The sequence below is a fragment of the Ixodes scapularis genome, unplaced genomic scaffold (assembly GCF_016920785.2).
Source record: "Ixodes scapularis isolate PalLabHiFi unplaced genomic scaffold, ASM1692078v2 PGA_scaffold0__279_contigs__length_252992795, whole genome shotgun sequence".
Taxonomy (NCBI): domain Eukaryota; kingdom Metazoa; phylum Arthropoda; class Arachnida; order Ixodida; family Ixodidae; genus Ixodes; species Ixodes scapularis.
The window spans coordinates 13,468,835-13,492,487 of NW_024609835.1; the positions used below are offsets into that span (position 1 = coordinate 13,468,835).

A 23,653-nucleotide genomic window follows, 5' to 3' on the forward strand; every position below is an offset into this window, starting at 1 on the left:
CTTAGAAGATTCTGCGCGTATGCTGCCCTGCGGTGCACGCAAAACACCGACCATAAATCATTTTCCTTTCTCCTGTTTGGTTATAGAGGTAAGTGTTCGGTACCATGCTTCATTGTCACTATTGAAGCTGCACTTTTATGAGAGAACGATATCCATCGCGCTACTCATGGCCTGAGCTGGTTAAAGGAACACCGAGAATTGATGATAACGGCATCGCAGGATCTACTATTGTCTTTAAGATGGCGTGCGAGAATTTCATGAGAGTGGGGTAAGTTGCGTTTGCTTCGTCTTTGAATGGCAAATCTGGCAGCACGTACTTTACTGTAACAAATTACGAGGGAAGGTCGAAGCACGTGGAGCGAAAGTTCGCGCTTCAATCCTCACTCCTGTCAGTTTCAATCTGGACGAACGTTGTACCGGGATCTGGCTGTGCATCATGCTCTGTGATATGGGATTGAAGTTAAAGACCCCATGATAGCAGTCGCGCTGCCCTAGTTAAGTTTCTCATCTACGGCGTGTAGCAATGCCATCAAAAACCCTGGCACACTAAACTCACGCTGCCTAAACATCTAACTCCAAAAGTGACTTTGTCCCTTTAACAAATTTCATTCATTAAATGACCTCTCAATGAAAATTCGTACTCGAATTTGGAACTTTATAATGAGGGTAATTTAGTAACGGTAATAAGTACCCTACTCGTTAATATTAATAAGTATTACTCGCCTTTAGTTATCATTCGAAAAATATAAATTACCTTGTGAAAAACGAAAAGCTGCGTCGGTACGTGGTGGGATAAAAAAATATTTGCGAAGTAAGCGTCCTTACATTTGGAAAATGATGTCATTGAGATTAGTTAAAGGGTTGCCTAAATTTGTAATAAAACTCGAAATGGCGAAATTTGTCGATGCAGGTAGGAAAAGCCGTTACGGAAAACTCCAGGGGGAGGAAGAGGAGAAGGAAAGAAAATTTTAAACTTTATTTGTGGATTTTCGCACGATGATCGTTTTTTTTCCCGCTCCTCTCGGTCTGAGCCCTCAGTCCAGGGCGCGGTTGACTCCGGCTATCCGGCTGACCCGCTCGATCAGCTGTAGCTGGTCGTCACGCGCTGTGCTGGACAGTGCAGCCTCCTGGAAGCCTCCATGCAGCAGCCAGCATTTCACCGGAAGATCTCCTTCGAAGCTCGAAAAATTGAAAACGAGGAGCTTTTTTTTGTTTTCAAGCGCACTTTGCAACCTAATTTAATTACTTCCATATAACTTTTACGGAGTTCAGTAACTTAAAAAAAGAATGTAATCTTTTTTTTTTTTTTTTACGATATTAGGAAAGCTTGCCCACTTGTAATGCATACTACTCATTCAAATTCCCAGCGCAGAGGACGCCACTACCGGATGGAGCCTAATCAAGCAGCGGATCGTCATGGCGCTGGTTGTCTTTGTGTATTTCTTATTACAGACTAAACCGATATTGCGCAGTGAATGCGTCGTAATCCTTCGATTTTTTTCTGCGCGTGATTCTGGCCCGTGACGAACCACTTTTGGTGCTTCTCAATTCACTCCATTGGATCGTACCATTTTGTGTGGTCGCACTTCGTTTGATTCGAGTCGAGTTGAGTGAAATTTGTTTTTCACGATTGTTCGTATTTCGAATTTCTTTCTAATGAAACGTGATGTTTTTCCACTCAGTATGTGGTGTAGTAAGCGCGAGAGAAAGCAAGGGCACTGACATAAGGAAAACGTACTTGGGCGGAATCCCAGGTCGACTGTCACTGACCTCTATCTACGGAGCGAGCTTATCAAGGCACCAGGCTCTAACGTGACGTTTCAAGTGCTCATATTGTGCCTGTAATGTCCCATCAAAAGAAGTATATTTCTTGGTAACAAAATTTTTTAGGCCTCTTCATCAGGCATGTATGATGTTTTAAGAAAGTTGGGCGTGAGCGCGTCGGTTTTCAATGACTCGTTACTGAAAGAATTAACAAAAGGGTGTTTGCTCCTCCGTCCTTTTTGTTTATTCTTTCTGTAACAAGTTAGAATGTTATACGTATTCACTTCACGTCTTTAGTGTGTCAATTAACGTTTGTGGATTAGCTCAGTTAGGGAACGGCCCATTAACGCTGCTTCCACGAGCAATCCCCCTTCTTCCCCCCCCCCCCCCCCCCCCCCCCCCCCGGCTCACCTGACGTCATTCGACGCGCCGCGCGTTTTGAGGACATCTGCTATGCTAACTGCAGTGTATGGAACACATGTTTTAAAAGACAGCGTCTAGATGGCGCTTCAAATGACGGCAGGCGAACTAAAGGGAATGAGCTGGCCGCCCCCCCCCCCCCCCCCCCCGCGGGAGTTTCACAACTGAGCTAGTCTAGTAACGTCAGTCACAACTTACAAAACTCTTTTTTTTTTCTTTTGCTTCTTGTATCGTCGTACAGATAGATAAAAACCTCCTCAATTAGCGCCATACCTCATCTAGGAAATTACATTGTTCAGGACGGGAAACTACATTTAGAAAAATATCAAAGTCCAGGCCTTTCTGATCTCAAACTTTTAAGCTAGCATTGAACAAGCGAACTACAGCGCAACGAAATACAAAAGAAAACGCTTGACGGAAGACGTGCCATCTGCGCGAAACATAGCCCGTGAAGCGCCATCTAAGCCACAAGCCGACACTAGTCTCAAGGGGGCTCAGGGTGACGGAACCTTCAACATTATGAAAACCCGAGACTGAGGAACGAAGAGTAGGAAAACCGCAAGCAAAGCTTTCAAAACTCAATGCTCAAAGTCTAAAAAAAAAAAAAAATGTGCGACGACGTTGAACAAAAAATATATACTATATAAGAAGAGAAGTTCTTGTTTGACGAAATTAAAGCGCTTTGGCGAATCCTGCGGGACTTTTTTTTGTGCCTTCACGAGGTATTTCGCGTGTGCTTGGGAATCTCGGGAGGCTTTCTTCCTCGCCGTATGTAATTTTTGTGTTTCTCTGCCGTCTGTCTGAAATGTGCCGTCTTATTCGCACTTTCTACCGGCGACATAGTTTTAATCTCGCGGATTTCGAGCCCAATACTCCGCGGGGGCTCGTCGCGACGGGTGCATTTCAACGTCCCAATAACGTGTTCGCTTTTCTCTGCTGCACAGGACAAGCTGACCGATGGCGAAAAGCGAAAAAGTCGCGGCTTTCCTACTGCACGCAAATCATATACGAAAGACGCGATGACAGAAGTACTTTCGGAGGCGCAAAAAATATTCTCGAAGCACGTTTGTTGCATACACTTGTGTGCTTCGAACATGTCTGTCGCCATGTTTTGTGTGATAAAAGTGTCAGCGCCGCCATACAAAGAAGAAACAGGCCTCAGGCATTGTCTATACACTGCGTTTTCTTTGATGGTTCTAAATCTAAATTGTTTAGAGTTCCTAAAGAAAAACAAATTTCACATGGTGTAGGTAACCAAGAAAAAAAAAGCAACTTAATTAGACAGACTTGTGCCAGCAAATTAACAAAAGGTAACATAGTCCACTTGATCGCGACGAGCTCTGCGCCCACCTATATTCCGTGTCACTAGTTGTGTGCAGTGCGGGCGAAGGCAACGCCAGGCGAAGGAAAAAGGAAAGCACTAGGAACGTTAGAGAGGAAAGGAGGCTTCACTCCTTCACAGCCTTCCTAGTGCTTGCCCTTTCTCCGTCCCTTATTTTCCCCGGCTCCAGGGTTACCACGTCAGTATTGAACCAGCTCGCCTGCACCCTTGCTTTTGTTAGCCCACATGTAGCAGGATTTGATTCGTATATTCTAAAACACCTAACATAGGACAAACGATAAAGATCACAACCGGGATTTAGAAGCTGGTTTACCTTATCTTCGTTCGTCAACTCGCTATGAACTCTTCTACTCCATTCCTGGCAATACCCGTGGTGCCCTGCCTTCCTATACAGTGAATTGTTTGGTCAGAAAACAGGAAACCTCGATTTATCTTCAAACGAAAAAAGGCGCTTTCTTTCTTTCTTCCTTTCTTTCTCTTCTTACGTGCGGTGTCATCATTATCGGCATCTCGACTTATTGAAAATACTCAATTTATGACAAAAACTCTATGCGCTTTCGTTGGTTTTATCATAACATAAACGAGAATATAGAAGCCCAACCACAAGGACGTCTTTTTACGCACTTCGCCCGCGCCACCGTCTTCGCGCGTCGTTCGAGGCATAGCCTCCTATATACTGATAAAACCTGGCAATTCGCCACGAAGAGCTGCCGCCGAAACGGAAAATGTGGAGAGGCGGACAACGGATGAGAGGAGTGCCCCGTGATGACGCCCCGCTGCGGCGAGACGCGGAAACACAGTTCTCTCGAGTGAACTAGTGTGCTTCGGGTACTCGCCGCTGTAAAAGCTGTGCGCTGAGAGCCAGGTTCTCCGTGAAATGGCTCTTTGATGGTCTGTGCTACCAGAGCCTCCCACTTCAAGTCTGCGACCGCGACCTCTATGGCTCCGCCGTCGAACTGCAAGGCTTTGTGAGTATAGAGGAGAGAATAAGAAAAAGAGTAAATCGATCGGACAGATGGAGTGTATCAAACTGGAGTTACACGAAAACAACAGGTAGACTTTATTAGTGGGTAATAAGAAAACATTTTGTGGGTCGCACACTTCTAGCAAACAATTCGGTAAAAAAAAAAATCCGCCCCCCTTTTTTTCTATTATCTAAAACATTCTGACGCACCACTGCCTGGAAGTCTTTTGAGAACTATTCAGATGCGGTGCAGACTTCAGACAATAGCGCGCCATTGAAACCGAAGTTATCTTTTCATTCGGAGTCACTTTCGCCACTCGGGAGTGAGCCAGTGGCAACCCAAAGGAAGAAGACTTTTCTGGAAGAACGTCTTTTTATTTTTATGGGGCCCTCCCCTGAAAATCAAAGGGTTAAGCTTTCCAGAGAAAAAAAAAAAAAAACACAAATAGATTGTCCTTTCAGTACAGCGCACTGCCGCGGTTCGCCTTCTAATTGGAGCCGGGTTCGTCGGCCGGCGCGTCGGAGCGAGTTGGCTCTCGTTGCGACAAGGGCATTTGGACGCAGAACGGGTAGTCCCGGCTTTGCCAATTAGCGCTGCCACTGGCTACGGCACCTCGTTACGCTGATGACCTTCTTTGTATTCCCCGGTGAGGGAGTGTCTGGAACCCACCTCCCCTCCATTCCCCGGTTTTCCCCTTATTTTCGGGAAGGAATGAAATGGCTCCCCGAGACTACTCAGGGTGAAGCGCCTTCGCTTCTGCGAAGTTGGCGTCTTTGTGCATCGCTTACGCACGTTGAGTTAAGCCATTCAGTTTTATCGCGGTAAACCTGCCTAGTTTATGCATTTTAGAGCGCAGCTCTTAGGGGCCCGTTTCCGGCTTGAGCGGCGTCGCCGTCGGCGTCGCCGTCGCCGTCGGCGTAACCGCGCGGTGCATCATGGGAAATGTCCCATAATGCACCGCGCGAGCCCCCCACCGGGGTCACGTGACCTCGTGGGGGGGGGGGGCACGTGACCCCCCCCCCCTCCGAGGTCACGTGACTCCCCTGAGGTCACGTGACCCCGAGGTCACGTGACCCCCTCCTCGAGGTCACGTGACCCCCCGAGGTCACGTGACCCCCGCCGATGTCGCGTGACCCCCGATGACGTCATCGTCACTGATAACGTCACCGGCATCCACATCGTCATCGTCATCATCACTGATGACGTCATCATCACTGATGACGTCATCATCCCTGATGACGTCACCGGCATCCACATCGTCATCGTCATCATCACTGATGACGTCACCAGCATCCACATCGTCATCGTCATCATCACTGATGACGTCACCGGCATCCACATCGTCATCGTCATCATCCCTGATGACGTCACCGGCATCCACATCGACATCGTCATCATCACTGATGACGTCACCGGCATCCGCATCGTCATCGTCATCATCACTTATGACGTTACCGACATCCCCATCGTCATCATCACTGATGACGTCATCAGTGACGTCACTGATGTCGTCACCGGCATCCGCATCGTCATCGTCATCATCACTGATGACGTCATCAGCGACGTCACTGATGACGTCACCGACATTCGCATTGTCATCGTCATCATCACTGGTGAAGTCATCAGGGACGTCACTAATGACGTCATCGGTACCCGCATCGTCATCGTCACTGATGACGTAATCAGTGACGTCAGTGATGACATAATCGGCATTGGGGGTCACGTGACCCCCAAAATCACGTGACCCCCCGAGGTCACGTAACCCCCCCCCTGGTTAGTTTAACCCCCCCCCCCCCCCCCCAGTGCCCTTCCCTCCTCCTCCTCAAGAGCTGCGCTGTAATTCGGGCGTTACAGGAAGTTGTAGGCGGCTTTCACTTTTTCATAAAATATATGACACCAATGATGGTCTAAATGAGGTGCTCTTTAGAGCCCCCACATATGCGTTATCCTGTCCCGACCACCAATTGAAAGCAGGTGTACGAAAGTCTAGATATAAGTTGTACTTTGACTCGTTTGTCTCCAAAACAAGCCTGGACAAGATCCACCCTCCCATTCATCGTGGCCTCTCCCATCGATACGTTTCAATTTAACCCTATAGTTTCTAATCATCTGTCGTAGTAACCGCTCCTTGTATATATTTCTATGTTGAAACAAAATATGTTTAACAACCGCTCCCCTCTTTAACGCCTAATGGCACTGAAAGTAAATAAAAAGTAATTGAAAGGTGTCGTATTTCTCCACACTCCCAAATGTTCCTGCATGCATACTTCTCCGCGATGCACTGAAAAAAACCAATCACTGGTCTCCCGCTAATGTGTTCACCCAGTGAGAAGGATGAACCGAGTTGAGTCACAATGGGTATCGGCCTACACTCTAAAAAAACCCGTGCGTCTACTTTCCCGCACAACACTCGGAGAGCCAATCACCGCAACTTACGGAGGCAGATCAGCGAATGACGATGCGGAAACACATGTTTAGACAAAGAAACACAGTCTGAGTTGTGACATGAAGCAATGCAAGTGTGACGTTTTGCATTGCTCAATGTCACAACTCAGACTGCGTTTTTTGGTCTAAACATATGTTTCCGCATCGTCATTCGCTGAGCTGCCCCCGTAAGTTGCGGTGATTGGCTCTCCGAGTGTTGTGCGTGAAAGCAGACTTACAGGCATTTTTTAGAGTGTAGGTGGCAAAAAAGCGTCAACGCGTTTTGCCAATAAGGCGGCATGGCAACTGGAGAATGCTACCTGACTGTACTCACTTTCTGGATTGACTAAATAAGACCAATGATTCGTGTTCTGAGTCCGCCACAGTGCGATATACAATCATTAACTTTTGACCTTTCATCTTCTCAACTTCTTACACGACTGACGAGGAACCAGACTTTCAAAGGTGGGTGATTGTGTGCTGCACCGCGGAGCTCTCGGAACAGCACCCACTGGGCTTTCTTTAATCAGTTCATCCAATGAAAACGGCGATCAAAGGTGACGAACCAATAAATTGCCATGGACGCGTTTCGATCTGGATGAGCATCGTTCGGGCTTGCGGTCGTCTATCACTACTGCGTGATGCACGTTAAAGACCCCAGGCTAGCGGTTGGACAGCACTGGCTTGATTTCTTATCTACAGGTGAGAGGCAAGGGGCCCGTTGAGGCAGACTGTTCAGGCTGTATAAACATGCCCACACCACCATTTTTCCCCTGAGCGGCATGACCATTCAAGAACGATACCAACTGTCAATGTCAATGGCTATGCCGATTAAAGGAGAAACAATAATTGGTGTTTGATCGCCTTGCAAGGCTGCGTAAGTGTTCTGCCTAACACTCAACAAAAGTATTTAAAGTACGATACTAAATACCGATTTACAAGTGCATTTAGTGTAGTATTCAAGTTACGTTTGGTAGGAACTATCTAAAGTAGTGCAAAAATACTTTAAAAAGTAATGGAATTAGATTAGAAGATACTTGCAAGTTTTGCAAGCTGGTAATATAAAAATGAAGTCAGAAAGGTGTGCTCTATTTGGGATTACTTCTCTGAGAATCACGTTTTGCTGTGAACTTTAGGAACTTCAAGAAGCACCCTGGCTGCTGGAATTGACGTTTACTTTGAAATATTTTGGGATATGCAACATAATGCTTGCCGAAATATTTTAGGAACACACGGCACTCATGTATTGTAGACATGGTTCCTGCCGTGCTCTAGTTTGACGGCATGCTCGGCTCATGACGGATTGCGCAATAAGTTCATAATATGCCCAGCCGCGATTCGGGGGACTTAACATGTAGTCAGGCATTGCATATAAAGAACATCCGAACTAGAAGTTGATCAGGATGAGTACGCGAGTAAATGACACACGTATACGCTCAGGAGAAACATCGACTCAAGGACAGGAGCCTCTATCGCTGATTAACAACCGAGCGCGAGTACTTTGTCCCCCCAGTCAAAAGCGAGAAAGAGCACCTGTATCTTCAAACTGTTATATATATATATATATATATATATATATATATATATATATATATATATATATATATTAGGAAGGTTCGGAGGAAAACACATCAAACACAGGTGAGGGTCCACAAAACAGCATATAAAACCCCTTCCCTTGCCCCCTTCTGCACCAGTTGGACATGGTCAAGACTCCAGAATCAGAATCCACTAGTTTATAAATTATCTCACCTTGGGGAAAACTGGTTTCGGAACTTTTGAGGACCAAACAATGCGCAAATTTGCAATGAGATGAAAGAAACGCTTTTGAACGAACTTCGGACCAAGTTGAAACGCTACAACACGAGCACCAAGGAGCTTTCGGGAAGACGAATCTATGTCACTGCAGTCCAATAAAGCCCTCATTCTTTGGCCGAAGGGGTGCCTGTGCTCGCATAAAAAACGTTTTTCGCGCATTTTCACACTGGAACCTTCTGGATTGGGGTATTTCGAAAACGGTTCATTGGGATGGTACTGTTTGTTGGTGTCAGAAGACTCCGCTGACGGAACCACTCCAGCTCCAGACCAAAGATGGGGTCTGGGTATAGAACCCGAATGATGTCACCAACACTTCTCTGGCTCCAAGCATGACGTGCCTTTCAAACAGAAGTTGAAAAAAAAAGTGGACAAGAGGACACTAGGACTCATAGAGGCGGGCGTACTTGGGGTCTATCCTTTTGGTCTTTTGTTGGCATGTGGAGACAGCGCTTTGCTAGTGACTGGTTTCCTTTTCTGTGTTCGGTCGTTTGGCTCCAAGTTTGCAATCGGTCCAGTTTTTCCCTGGAGTCTGATGATCCCTAGTTACGTAGATTGCTAAAGGCAAATTGTTTTCCCAAGGTTGCAGAATGCATTTAAAGGGAAGATGGGGTACTTCTAGATATGAGAAAAAACGCTTGAATTGCGTTCATTTGGCCTTTGGAATAACAGATATTACAATTATATTTCAATGCGACGCGCCGGAGAGCCATAAGAGCAATTTGAAAATAGGGCTGAAGCCCCGCCTCCCTAGCCTTGGCAAGCCAAAAGATCCGTCGATGACGTCATGTACAGCGACTGTCTTTCGCGTTTTTCTCCCGTTTAACAATACTTGCGCGGCAAATGGTTTTGGTATTCGGGTTCACGAGGTAAAAATACACTAGAATTCACTTCTAACTCATTTTTTTCAAGAAGCTCCGTAGCTTCCCTTTAAGATACTGAGAAATGTATTTAAGAAAGAATAGTGAATACTCTCGACTAGACGTATCTGCAGGATACCAAAAGTACTACCAAAGGTATTTGAATTACAATATCCTGTGTAGCGTATTGAAGATACGCACAAGTCTGGGCTGTGTATATGCCGATACGTCCGTAAGTAAATTGGCGATTGTGTACAATGCAAGCAGAATGGGCAAACGTCAGATTCTATATCTGCCGTTTGCTATTCGTTCGTTCAGCGCAAAAATGGTGACCGCCGACAGCCGTGGGTCCCGTTAAAGGTCATCGGAGTCGAAAACTTGGACTGCTGGTCGGCGCGTCTCTATAAGACAAAATCAGAAGCACACTTTCAAAAGAAACGTCCTTTTCATTTTTTTTTTTTGCTTCGACGCACTCTCGTCGTGTAACATCACTAAACAAATAGCTAAAAAAACAAACAAAAAACCATCAACGACACAAAAGTTTAAAAAGCATACCCTAAGGACGCTTTTTCTTTAAGCCTGAACATCACTTTTTGGAGGGGAGCCAGCTAAACGGTCGGCAGGCAATTCTGAAAGGAGCTGTCAGTTGTAGCTGCTTCCACGGACTTTTATGTCCTAGTTATTTACGCTCGAACACCAGAAAGCAGTTATGCCATCCCCCCCTCCCCCCCCCCCCACATACACACGCACGCACACCATATTACAAGAAAAAAATATCGAAGGCAATGTACCTGAAATTTAAGTGAGAACGGCAATACTTTTTTTTTGTTTTAATGTGTCGTTGCGGGGTGTGTGCGTGGGCAGAGAGGAATTATACTAGCTTCTCCCGCTTGTTTTAGTTTAATTTTACCCCCTGGAAGATCGTTATAGTTTTCTTCATTTTATCTGTTCGCTACACTGTTTGGATGAGTCGGTGCATCGCATCGCTATCCTCAGTTTCCCTCCAAGTCAGACTGCAGCCGTCGAAGACAATCAACGACGCAGACGATCAAGCAGCGTCAAAAGTGCCTCGTCACGGCGATCGTCTTTTTTGTGACATTGCTGTCTCTAGATAAATTATTCACGCACACATAGACCCCAGGATCACGGCGCGTTCCCTCTGCCTAATTGCGTTATTCAATGATAGTAACAAAAAAATTCGATGAGCGCCAGATGGCATATTGCAAATATCATTCCTTCGTGTGAATCAGAAGACACACAATTAATGTCAAAAGACGAGCCAGTATTTTTTCTACATTCCGTTTATGCAAAATATTAAAACACATTATGTGAAAATACATCATCAGGTGTTTTTTTTTTGAAGTAGTCAAATTTAATGTAATTTTCAGCACGACTTTAGATGAGGGGTTTAGGACCATTTTTTAAAATTTATGCTAAACCTAGCGCCAGAGGCATTAATGCATTAGAATAGGCTGTGCACAATCGCGTTCAATATATATAATAAAGACTATTCGGCCCTTGTAAATAAACAGCGCATCGCAGACAGCTGGAACTGGGCGAGACTGTGACGCTAGCAGTGGGTATAAAATGCGAACAAATGACCATATCGTCACGAATGACAATTGATGAGGTGGTATTGACTGAAGGAATTAAATGTTTATGAGGCGAACATGTGCCCAAAACAAAAAGGAGACAGAAAATAACAGCAGAGCGTCGCGGGCGTCGATGACGGCGTAACAGCAGGATCGCACGCTGGGGCGAGACTGACTCCGGCTCGCCACGCGGAGCACCTTTTGTACCCGCGTGATTCTCTAGAACATTCGGCCTAGAACGTTCGGCTCGTAGAACATTCGTAACTGGATCGGACGGCAAGGTTCTCGAACTTACGAGAACGCCAAGTAGAAAGAATAAATAAAAGAAGTTTCGGCTCTCTGGAATCGAACCCGGATCCTCCGCGCGACAGCTAAGCACGCTAACCACTCGGCCACGCACGCGCTTGCTCGGCAACGCGCGTGGCAATATGACGTCACCTCAATCAAAAGATAAAAAAATATATACTTTAATGGAGCGCGTTTGGGATAAAGCTAAATACTAGAAAGAATAAAACATGAAGGTCGGGCGCAAAACATGGGTTAATTTGTCCGTCCCCTCATGTTTTATTCTTTCTAGTGTTAGATAAATTTTTTTATTTGAGTTCACGTCATAGCTTAACTTAATAATCATCAAACGAAAATTTGAGCCTGTAAGCGTCTGTAACAATTATTTCTGTAAAAAGAAAAACAGAAAAAAAAAACTAATCAGCGAGAAAGGAATTACCGCCTTTCGTTCTACTGAAATAAATGCTTCAGACACCCACAGCCTCAAATTTCGGTTGGCTAAATAATCTGCTCTTTTATTTTTGATATTGGTAAAACTGTGTGCTCAAGCTTTGGTATTTCATCACTACCACTAGCGTCACGTTCTCACGGAATTTCAGATTTATTTTATGCGTAGTTTACTTGTGCGAGGCCGAAAAACAGTTTTCATTTCCCGATTGAACTTGAATGAATCACGTAGTGTTTTTATCCCATAAGGTGAACTAACAAAACAGCACGCTGTGCAAAACTCTTTGATTGATGACACAGTCAGAAAGGAACACGAAGTATTTGCTGATTCGAGCAACCACATAAAAAAAAGAAGACTTACACAAGAGGTGATGACATGAACAGATCAGTACAAAACAAGGTCAGGAAGATTATCACCCTCAGGTCATCACCCTCATCGAAAAAAGAATGACGTAACATTTGCACACAAACTATTTTCTTACTCATGACAGCCGGCCCAAGTGGCGTACGTCGGACTGTCAGAAAACGGAACATTATTAGACGAGGATGCAACAACCTCATCAGGTAATTACTATCACTCTCTTGCGATGTTAAGAAACAAATATTTTTTATATGGTGGGTAGGGGTGTGGTTTCCTTATGTTGTTTTATTTATCTAGTCTACGAGAAAAGAACGCATCTTGTAGATTAGATGAATTAAGATAACTTTAATTTACGAGATACCAAAGCATCTCGTAAATCTTACGCGATATCAATTGGCCTGACTCGGTTCGACTAGGCATGGTACGTAGCTTGAAGAAATTTTAAGCGAACACGTGTTCTAAACTCCAGTGGTTCCCAGCCTAGTTGCTCTTTATTAGCAATGACTCTTTCCATAGAATTGTAATTTGTTTCATAAATATGGCAACCTCATTTTGTATTTTCTCAATTTATATTTCCACTAGGGATAGCTTCCCTTGGGTTTCCACAAAACACTGGCGTATCCTATGGTTGGCTTGACGTTAAAATAAAGCAAATATTTTTTTTTACATTCGAAGGACTTCGTCTCAAATAAATTAACGTACGATTGGGCTTTAATGTTCAGAATCTAAGTACACAATTCATGATAGATCTCGTGTATATTCAACACCCATATACTCTACTAGGTTTCTCTTCTTTAGCGGTACACTCAGTTGTGTATGTAAAGGTTGACGCTGTGACGTAAACATTAAGTGGTCGCATTCGCAATACTTCATCTCATTTTTAATTTTCATTGAAATTCGAACAACCTCTTAGAAAACCAAGCAGTCCTGCTTCGACTTGATATAGTGCCATTCACCGGAAATTCAGGCAGGGAGAAGTAAATGTTTACAGCGGTAGAAAAAAAGGGGACACCCGTGAACTTCAACCGGTCCCTTTGCGCAATAGCATGCTTTTCCCGACTTAATGATGCCATGCGATATAAAGCGCACTCAACCACGTAGAGACGAATGCTGGACGTAATTTGTGTTTAAATGTTATTTATACATATTTAAAATAGGAGCGACCCCTAGCACCAATATCTGGGGGACACCGGACGTTTCGCCTTAGTAAGTTTACGTTTTGTCATGAATTAAAGCTGCCGATTTTCTAGAGCTCAGCTCTTAGGGGCCCGTTTCCGGCTTGAGCGGCGTCGGCGCCGCCGTCGCCGTCGCCGTAACCGCGCGGTGCATTATCGGTAGAATTCCCCGCTAAATCTAGCGGAAAAATTTCCCCGCTAGATTTAGCGGAAAAATTTCTCCGCTAAATCGCGTAAAATTTTTCCCCGCTAGATTTAGCGGAAAAAATTCGCTAAATCTAGCGGAAAAATTTGCCCGCTAAATCTAGCGGGAAAAATTCCTTGCTAAATATAGCGGAAAAATTTCCCCGCTAAATCTAGCGAAAAAATTTCTCCGCTAAATCTAGCGGGAAAAATTCCCTGCTAAATCTAGCGGAAAACTTTCCCGCTAAATCTAGCGGAAAATATTCCCCGCTAAATCTAGCGGAAAAATTTCGCTAAATCGCGTAAAGTTTCCCCGCTAGATTTAGTCGAAATAGTTCCCCGCTAAATCTGGCCGAAAAATTTCCCGCCTAAATCTAGCGGGAAAAATTCCTCGCTAAATGTAGCCGAAATATTTCCCCGCTAAATATAGCGGGAAAAATTCCGCGCTAAACCTAGCGGAAAAAGTTTCCCGCTAAATCTAGCGGAAAAAATTCCCTGCTAAATCTAGCGGAAAAAACTCCCCGCTAAATCTAGCGGAAAATTTTTCTATGGGGTCACGTGACCCCCCAAGTTCACATGAACCTCCCCCCCCCCCGCCCCGAGAACAGGGGGTAACCCTCAGTACCCTTCCCTCCTCCTCCTGAAGAACTGCGCTCCAATTCGGTGTTACACGGAGTTGTAAACGGCTTTAATTTTTTCGATCATCAGTAAGCCAGTTAAGAACACTGTTCGAAACTTTTAACGACTATATCATGGTAGAATTCAACTATAGTCTTTGGCAGCTTATTAAACGCGGGGCGGGGCGATCCCCGTGCAGCCTATTATCGCCGCAGCCATGGAGACATGAAAGGATGCCGAAGAACGAATCGCCCAGCAAAACGTGTGACAGTTTAAGGACACTATGGCTTTGTGTCGCATCAAAAAACACTTCCTAAGCCATGCTAGAGCTAAAAACTAGTTATGTCTACAATCTAAAAAAAAAAAAAAACTTTTCTGAAAGGATTTGTGAAGCCCCAAGAACTGTTTCAGCTCGTGAAAAACGGTTCTGCCTTAAGCACTATCGCCATCTGGCGCACTCAAAAGGCAACTAAGCGATGAACTTTTTCGCATAAAAAAAGTAGCTTAGACAACGCCTTAGTGGGTTTTTTTTTTTTTTGAGAAGAAACCTTTTAGGGGGTGCTGAAAATAACTTTTTAGGCTGCAAAATTTGAACACGGCCGAAGAGCTCCTAAGAGTTCTATTACGACCAGATTTTTCTTAAAGTGTAGGCTTTTCACAGTGTTAATCTTTATGTTCTAATCTCTTTAGGCTGAGTATCGAAGCAAGCCTGTATTTGTCATCCCTATCGTTTTGGCCGGTTTTTGAAAATGTGCTTCACGTGCTTTTTTATCCATTCGCAAGGTGGCTTTCCAAAAATCAAAACTATAAAATAATGCAAAAAAAAAAAAAAAACTGCTGGAAGAAATACTAGAATACTCCTCTAGTCCGCGGCTATGTTACTACACAACACAATCGTTTTGTTTTTATTCGACTTATTGGTGAGATTAAATGTACACTCGTGGCTTAGTTCAGTATCTAGCATGCTGTCCTATATAAGTGAAGAAATGGATGCGGGGCAACTATTATTGGGGACATAAACGCAGATTCAAAACCACTATTAAAGAGCCTCGCTTAATTAACATCATTGGCCACCGACCGACCCGAGTCGCTGATTGGCGGAATGCCTTGTTGTTTGAACCTTTCACGTACTTCCACTATTCCGCCCTGGGTTGTATTTTAATCTTTCAAGAAAGTCGTTAAACATTGCTTTAAAATGTGACACCGTATTTTTTAGACGTTCCGTGAGCTCTTCTACCCCGTCCAGAATACATTGCGGTTGGAGACTAATCGAACTTTATTAATCGATTTTTTTCGCGATAAAAGTGTATTTTCACAAATATAATCGAATCAGTGCCGTAATTATTTAAATTAGGATTCAGTTTATTTTGTCCATACATACCTACAGGCGACGGTGGCACGGGCAAAAAGCCAACATCTACTGGCTTGACCAGGCCAACCCCGCTTTTTTTGTAGATCTATCTAAGGCACTTTTAAGACAGTTTCTCAGGCTACACTTTTACATAAGCGTAGCACTTACTAGGCAATCCTTCTCTGGTTACCTGAATATCTGGTTTTCTTTCTCATGGCTCACAGTGTATGCGTTATAACTGTCCCATATGTTTTTATTGATGGTTTGTCGTCAGCTGTTACTCTCTTATAAGTTCTCTGAGAGCTTCTATTCTTATTGTGCGTTAAAATGCGTAGACAACCGCGTACTCCATCACACGATCATCTTATGACGGGATCGTAATATTCTAATCACTTTTGTAACACTTTACAAATGACACATTTTCAAGTGTTCACACGGCTTGTTCACTCGGCTGCGTCGACGGCGTTGTGCTGTGTTGCGTCGGGCAGCACAGCGCCTCCCACTGGCTCGCCGTTAGGGTCGCCATAGCAACAGCTCGACGCAAGCAGTCTTAACGCTGTCAAACGCAGTCAAATGAAACTGTGTGAATGAACCCTAACATCTGACAAATAAACATATTTACCCCGATATCGTATTTATATAATATCTAAGGCACTCATCTCCTTTCTTGTTCGCATATCCACTAAACAGTTGCAGTTCGGTCTTCTTTCTGGACGTGGCATATTTTTGGTCTGAGCATATTTTGAGAAAAAGCACAGCTAGCACTGGAGAATATTGGATATCTGCAGCAAACATTATGGTGTAACTTCACAAGCTACTATGTCTCTAAGATATAAATCTCGTGTCTGTCGAACCCTCAAATACGGTTCAGTCATTTTGGAATGGAAACAATGAAATGTAAAGAAATTGAATTGGGGGGGGGGGGGGGGGGTTTAAAGAAAGCGTTACAGTTCATTTATTGTCGGTCTCAAAGAAATTTTGAGCCCGACGTTTAACATAAAGCTATGACCAGCATTTCTGCACGTCGAGGCATTGAACGCCTAAAATGTGAATCGATTATTTATTTTATCATATTTCTTCGCATTAAAAACGATTTTCAAGTTTTTTTTATACATCACCTGCAAGGAGTCAATGTGAGCTAATATTTCAACGTTTCATTTACGTATAAATATATTTACCTCCTTTTTATTTTTTTTTTAAATCATAAAATTTTGAACTTATTGCCTTGAATGCTCGTTTATTATCCCTAATTTCGGTATACCATCGATTGCTGTTGATATTGTTTAATATTTTTTTTATCCAACAAGGTTGGGCTAGTTGGTTCAGCATTATTGAAATGGAAACCAAAAACAACAGCGCAACGATACAGCAAGTAAACATGATACTGGAAAGCATAGAAACAAAAATAAACAACCTAAACCCCCCCCCCCCCCCCCCCCCCTCCCGGTCATGCCTACAGAAACTTGCAGGACGTCTGAATAAATTCCACCTCGTTAACCGCCCGAGCTGCCGACGGGGCTCTGGCACATATGTCCGCTTCATAGCTGGCAATAAAAATAGCCTCATGAATTTCTCTGCCAGTCTTATTTCTGTGCCTTGCTAAAATCTTAATGAAAGCAAATTGCCGTTTCATCTCGCGCAGGCGCGAAATGAAATGCCTTGAGGTACGATGTGCTGTTGGTGTTTTCCGCTCCGTGTAGGTTGGCGCAACTATGCGCGAGAGTTGCCGATAAGAAGGACAAAGGCCCCGCTTGCTCGGTGAGGCATGAGAATCAATATGTTGTTTGCAAGGTAGGAGTTGTTTACACGATTCCACAAACGTGTGGGAAAGCCTACGTCGGTCAGACGGGCAGATGTGTTAATCACAGACTGCGGGAGCATGACTTGTCGTTGCGATCAGCGGTGGGAGCTGTAGGGGGCATTTGCGATTGCATTGTCATGGATGTGGGTGCGAGCCTATCTTCAGTAAGACTGGTATCAATGGCAACGGAAGGGACAGAGTGAATAGATAAATTTTAGAGGCGCATGCAATTATCAAAGCAGGCGCGAACTGCGTGAGCCAAACGTCACTGGGCCTGAGTAGCAAAGAGATTGTTTGTTTGGACACGTGGTGAATGTATCATGTGACGTGGGCGGAGTTACTGTTTTCTTTGTTTTGTTTTCATGCGATTAAATTTCAGTTGAAAGTCAGCGCTTCTCCTGTTTGCACTTCCTTAAGTCCCCGTTTACTGTCCGCTCTTTGCCTTTTCGTATAAAATGATGTTTTCGATGAGTCGTCAGAGTGCGCGATCAGTACAGTCTGACTCACTGTTGCTAACAGACGTGTCGTTCGATTGATTTGTTTTTGGTATCATGTCAAGGTTGCGTAGACATACGCTGCACAGTGCACCATACGTCCTAACATGTAACTTGTTACAATACTGTGTTACTGATTCCGCGTAGAAGTTGAAACTTAAGCCTACAATTTATCGTCTAGGCCTCTGTTTCCGTTTCTATTATATACATATAGTTGAAATGTCGAACGTTGATATACCACATCAGGTCAAACTTGATGGTAAAAAAATCATAAAGATATCTCCTTTCCTTCAAGGGATACGCACCACCAAGATAATCATAGTACGTCAGGTGCTGGCATGACATAACCCACGCCGCCATCAAGTGACACGCATCGCATGTCCACTGCGGCCGCGGTGATGCGGTGACTCGCGTTTCGATCCGTACTTGTTTGCGATTGCCTGTGTGCCGTGCGGTTGAATACGCTTGTTTTCTGGCTTGATATTTGTTTCGTTCGGTTTCTTACATATCGCTTAGTTGTATAAGTCTACCTCATATTTAAATATCTGTTTCGTTTGATTGTTTCTGTAACGAACAAATAAATATTTTCTATTTGATATTTGTATTAAATACGTTACTTACAAATACATTTGTTACGTTCGATACATGCCTTACATTTCACTGGACTCGGCACGTAGACGTTGTCACACCTAAACTTGTGGCCGTGTCATGTATACACTGCCTACCCTTTTTTCGTTGATCTTATTTTTATTTTGTCTGCGTGCGTGATACTATTCGTTTCTTGTTCACCCTCTACTCGTGCAATTCCTCTAATATATCTGCAATATCTGTATACCAAATGAATCCATTTCTAGCTAAGTATTGTCCCACTCAGAGGAGTTCACCCTTTACGTCACATAGAAGAGAAAAAAACATGCACAAACGAACAAGTGTATAAAAAGGGTTTGCAGTCTTAGTTGAGGTTCTATTATTTCCTAGGAATAGCGATTTTATATTTTCCTATGCTTGACATCCATTCCTTTGTTGATGTTCTGTAAATATCCTTAGGTACTAGACCCCCAAGATAGCGATCACTTTCATCTCAACGTTCAAACCACAACGATAGTCCGTGACAGCCAAGGTTACTAGAACAACTCAGTTGGGAAACCGCCATAGGAGCCTGCTTTGAAAAAGTGGCTCCGATCCGTACTCGAAAACGGAACTAGATGCGATTGCAACGCCGCCATTTTTCCCGCAGCTTTAACTTGCCTGGTTTTGCTTGCCGCTAAAGGACGGAGCTGTAATCGCATCTAGTTCGGTCTTGGTGGACGCGAGCGATCCGGATTTCAAGGGTGAGCTTCCCAACTGAGTGTCCTAGTAGCGTTGGTGACACCCTGAAAAACGCCGGGCGTGACAGTCCCGATCCTCTTGTTATCGCTCCACAGGCAAGAGTGCTGCGTTACTGGGTAAAAATGTCGGAGAGAGGATCATCACATAATAAGCAACGCTCTGAGGTTTTTTCAGCTGTGAGTGACTTTAGGGGGTTATCAAAAAAGCACTCTAAGCCCGTGCTTTCACATTTCAACGGTGAACTCGGATAGTCAAACACTTTGATCTATACGGAAATATATCCCGGTAAATGACAAGGCTGAAAGAAGTCAAACCTTATAGTGGGGATTATGAGACTCGGAACATGGCGAGAGAATGACTCATTATGACCTGTACCGCATCCTAGACGAGAAATGATTTTTTTGTTTGTCTTCGCACACCGTGCAGCTCCCGCAGCTTGTTGTGTTTAAATCACCAAACACCTTGAAAAAAAAAAGGAAAAAAAAAAGATTAGTTTAGTAGAAGCTGGTGAAAACTTTAAAAGCAATCCTCCACATCTAAAAAAACGTCGGCAGCCACTTCGAGAATTCCAGAAGGTGCTTTCTTGAGTTCATCGCGTTTAATTTGACAAAGATGGTAGAGAAACGCTCTGACATACGATTTAAATTAGTTACTAAACACAATAATAGCTAAGGGCCCGTACGTTTTTTTGTTTATATAATGCGTGGGAACCATCAACAACAAGCTGAATGGTTCAAAGAAGTGTTCTATGATGGTAGATACTGGTCACTTTATGATTATCTATTTTTTCCTGGCATTCACGAAGATAATAATTATGTATATGATTTCAACTAATGTGCACTATTGTTTTAAATGCTACTAAAAACCTAATCAGTTCCATTTTCTTTTTCAGATTCTTCAGTCTGCTTTTTCTTCTCTTGTGTTCAACGCTACAACCAGCGCATGGCGATGACTTAGATTTAGTCCCCGAACTCTGCGATCTCGGGGACCAGCCGATGTATTGCAAGTGCGAGAATAAACACATCGGCAAGGACGACGTCGAAATCACCTGCTTTATTGTGAGAAATCTCACAGAAGACCACGTTGTCTTTAAAGCCTTCCAGAATCAGCCATCGATCGTTTCGATTGCATTCAGCACGTTCCGTAGTGACTACCATCTCCACTTCGTTCCGACAGAAGCACTGCGTTCCGCGGCGCCTGCTCTGGAGAGCCTCAAGTTCACTCAAGCCAGCCTTGGCTCGCTTAAGACTCACTCCTTCTACAACCTGCCTAAACTAAAGACGCTATCTCTCGATTCAAACGACATCACCGACTTGGAAAAGGAGTCCATTGCCGACTTGCCTCACCTCACAAAACTGGAGGTGGGCGACAACAAGCTCGTCAAGCTCCCTGCTCATGCCCTCTCGCGTCTGTCGGCACTGACGCACCTATTCCTAGAGCGGAACCAGATAAAGAGCATCGAAGACACGGCCTTCGCTGACCTGGGTGCGCTAAAAGAACTCGACTTGAGCGACAACATGATCGTAGATCTGACGGAGGGCACATTCAAGGGTCTCGACCATCTGGAGCGGCTGGACATGTTCCGGAACAAGCTGCAGAGGTTGGACGCCCGGGTCTTCAGCGGGACGCCGGCGCTCGTGGAACTGGACCTCAAATACAACGAGGTTTCGGAGGTGGACCCGCTGGCCTTCGAGGGGTTGCCGCGCCTCAAGAAGTTTTACTTCTCTCACAACCGGCTGCGGATCTTACCGGCGAACATGTTCTTAGGGGCGCCGAACCTGCTTACCGTGGACCTGTCGGAGAACCAGCTGCTCACGCTTACCTGGAGGACTGTCCAGGACTTGAGGAAGATTGACGCCGAGTCCTTCGACATGAGCCTCACTGGTTAGTGCTGTTTGAATGGTCTTTTGCGAGAGCGGCGGTTCGGGCTTTAGCTCAGCAGGGAATCTTCATACACCGCACACTGTGGATTCCGAGCTCCGGAAGCGGACGCTCAATCAGTAATCAAAGTGACGGCAAGTGCTTACACTAGCAAGGCAGTGTTTTTGCGTGCGGTCTACAAAAATTTCCCATTTTCCTTATGACGTTCTTAAATTTGTAAGTCGAGGAAATGATTGGCGATGCGTCAATTCGGTACACTGCTTCGGATATTAGAATATAACAAAAATGTAAAGCTGTTTGGAACTTTATTAACTATTTCGGCTGTGAATCTGCGATAACTATATTGCTCAAGTTTCCATGAAGAGGATCGATTTCCTAGTTCTCACATAGATTCTCTTATGATTAGCTAGTGAGGTTCAGATATTTTCAAAATAGTCTTTAGGGTTTATAGGCAGCGTCCAGACAGGTTTCAAGGTTTTTAGATAATTCGCAGATAGCTCCCAAGTATCTAAAATATTAGAACATTCGTAAAGCTTTGACGGAATTCAATCCTAGCGAAAACAAGAGTGACCTTCAATAAAAATGCATTATCTCAAATTGATTTAATCGGTAATATTGAAGAATAAGCACTCAGTAAATTAAAACTTTTTAAAATAAAGTTTGCAAGATAATTATTATTTATCGGGGTTCTTACTTGTTCCCATAAAACATTCCCAGTTTTTGCATGCATCTTGTTTACAAATTCAAACTCGCTTGCTTTTGAACCAGCTTTAAATGTTAATAGGATTCAAAGAGAAGGTGCTGCATTTGAGCAGACGGTAGAACAATGGTTTTAGGAATTTCGAATTGAAGATGAAAAGCTCAATACAACAACCAACCTGCAAAACCTTTTGTTCTTTACATAGATGGTCTCTTAAATCAGTGAGGTGCGCGGGAAAGCTGTATTAGGGCTAGCATGAAAGACTCGGATGCAGCAAACGTCAAACGCGTGAAGGTTATTGTTAGGTTATCCCTATGTAATGCTATCACACGGGGGCCCTTAAAAAATAAAATGAAGAGAATTTCAGGTTGCGACAATCATATGACAAGCCTCTACAAGTTACCCGAAGACTTATAGTCATTTTGCGGTTCCCAATCATAATATTTCTATATTAATTTTTCCTTCACCATGTTGCAACTATGAGTGAAATACCGTTCTAAAAACAACTAAAAATTGTTTGAAAATGAATTAAAATGCCGCGTGTATATCTCTTAAATTTGAGTGACTTTTTTAATATTGTTTTCCCAATATAAGGTTTCTGATATCTGGGCACGACTTTCCGCTCCCAAGCTTTTTACATCCTGTAGTAGTACAGAAGCGCAACGATTTTGATTAATAAACACATGCACATCTACCATACTGTCAAAACCTTGCACCGAAGAAGACTTCAATGTTAAACAAAACAAAAAAATGGAATCACGTTTTAATAAAAAACGTTTGTGAACCAAAATCGCTTACAAGATTTTATGAACTCCATAATTCAAGACGTCTATCTACATAAAGATTATAAGAGTGTCGGCACCTTGGAAAATACGTATACTTCGTTTCGTACTTAGTATAGAACACTGTAAAAGCTACTAGCGCGCGCGTGGCTTTATATATGGTTTCGTTTGCGCAAAAACGTGTGCAAATGATCTACGAGATCATTCGCTTCCTCGCGTACGCCATGCTTGCTCCAGCAGTTTTTACAGCGTTGTACACTAAGAATGAAACAGAATATAGATTCTAATATACTTGGTTCGAAGAAATATGTCAAAATATCCGAAATATAAGATATTGAACGTAAAATTGGTTTTGAATTCTCCTAAAAACTTTTCCAGTATGTGTAATTTTCTTACTGTTTCCACATAGTTTCCAGTTAGTTTCAAGAAAAGTTTCAACTGTTTTTCCAATAGTGTTCAGAGAGCTTTCTTTTTCGTTTTCAGGATTTTTACCTAACGGTTTTGTTTTATAAACAAAAACTTGATAGTTTCGAAATAAATTTTAAAATAATTTAAACATAGTTTGATCGATATTTCAAGACCGTTTAAAGGTAGTTGATAGATATTTCAAGACCGTCCGAAGGTAGTTAGTTATCCAGCTAGTTTCAAGATTGTTCCGAGATACTACTTTGCCATATACGTTTCACACAGTTCGTAAGAATTTTGAGACTGTGTGCCGCACAGCAAAAAGAGAGTTTACCAGTGAGTTTTAAGACAGTTTCCAGATAGTTCGCCGAATATAGTTTCCACAGAGTTTGCCAAATGCTTGCCACAGTTTGTCAGATAGTTTGAAGACACTTTCCAGATAGATCGCAAGTAGTTTCCAGATAGTTTGCCAGATGGTTTCAAAACAGCTTCAAAAGAGATTCATTAGGTGAACAGTCAGTTCGCCTGTGGTAGCTCCCGGGAATTACGTCCTAGCATAGTCTGAGCCAGTCGTGTCGGCGTCGAGGCTTTATTCCTGAAAACTCCTGCTTGCCATTTCATTAGTGAGATGAACAGACCGCATTTACGTAATATGAAAG

At 43.6% G+C, this 23,653-nt stretch overlaps 1 protein-coding gene across 1 annotated transcript in view; it reads left to right on the forward strand.

Annotated features, from left to right (window-relative positions):
• The window catches only part of LOC120836043 (connectin-like), a 178,161-nt gene that overhangs the window by 57,417 nt on the left and 97,091 nt on the right, over positions 1-23,653 (forward strand). Inside the window, exon 2 of the mRNA XM_040218772.3 lies at positions 20,119-21,110. Coding sequence (XP_040074706.1) covers positions 20,119-21,110 — 992 coding nt within the window. The remainder of the gene's footprint in view (positions 1-20,118; positions 21,111-23,653) is intronic.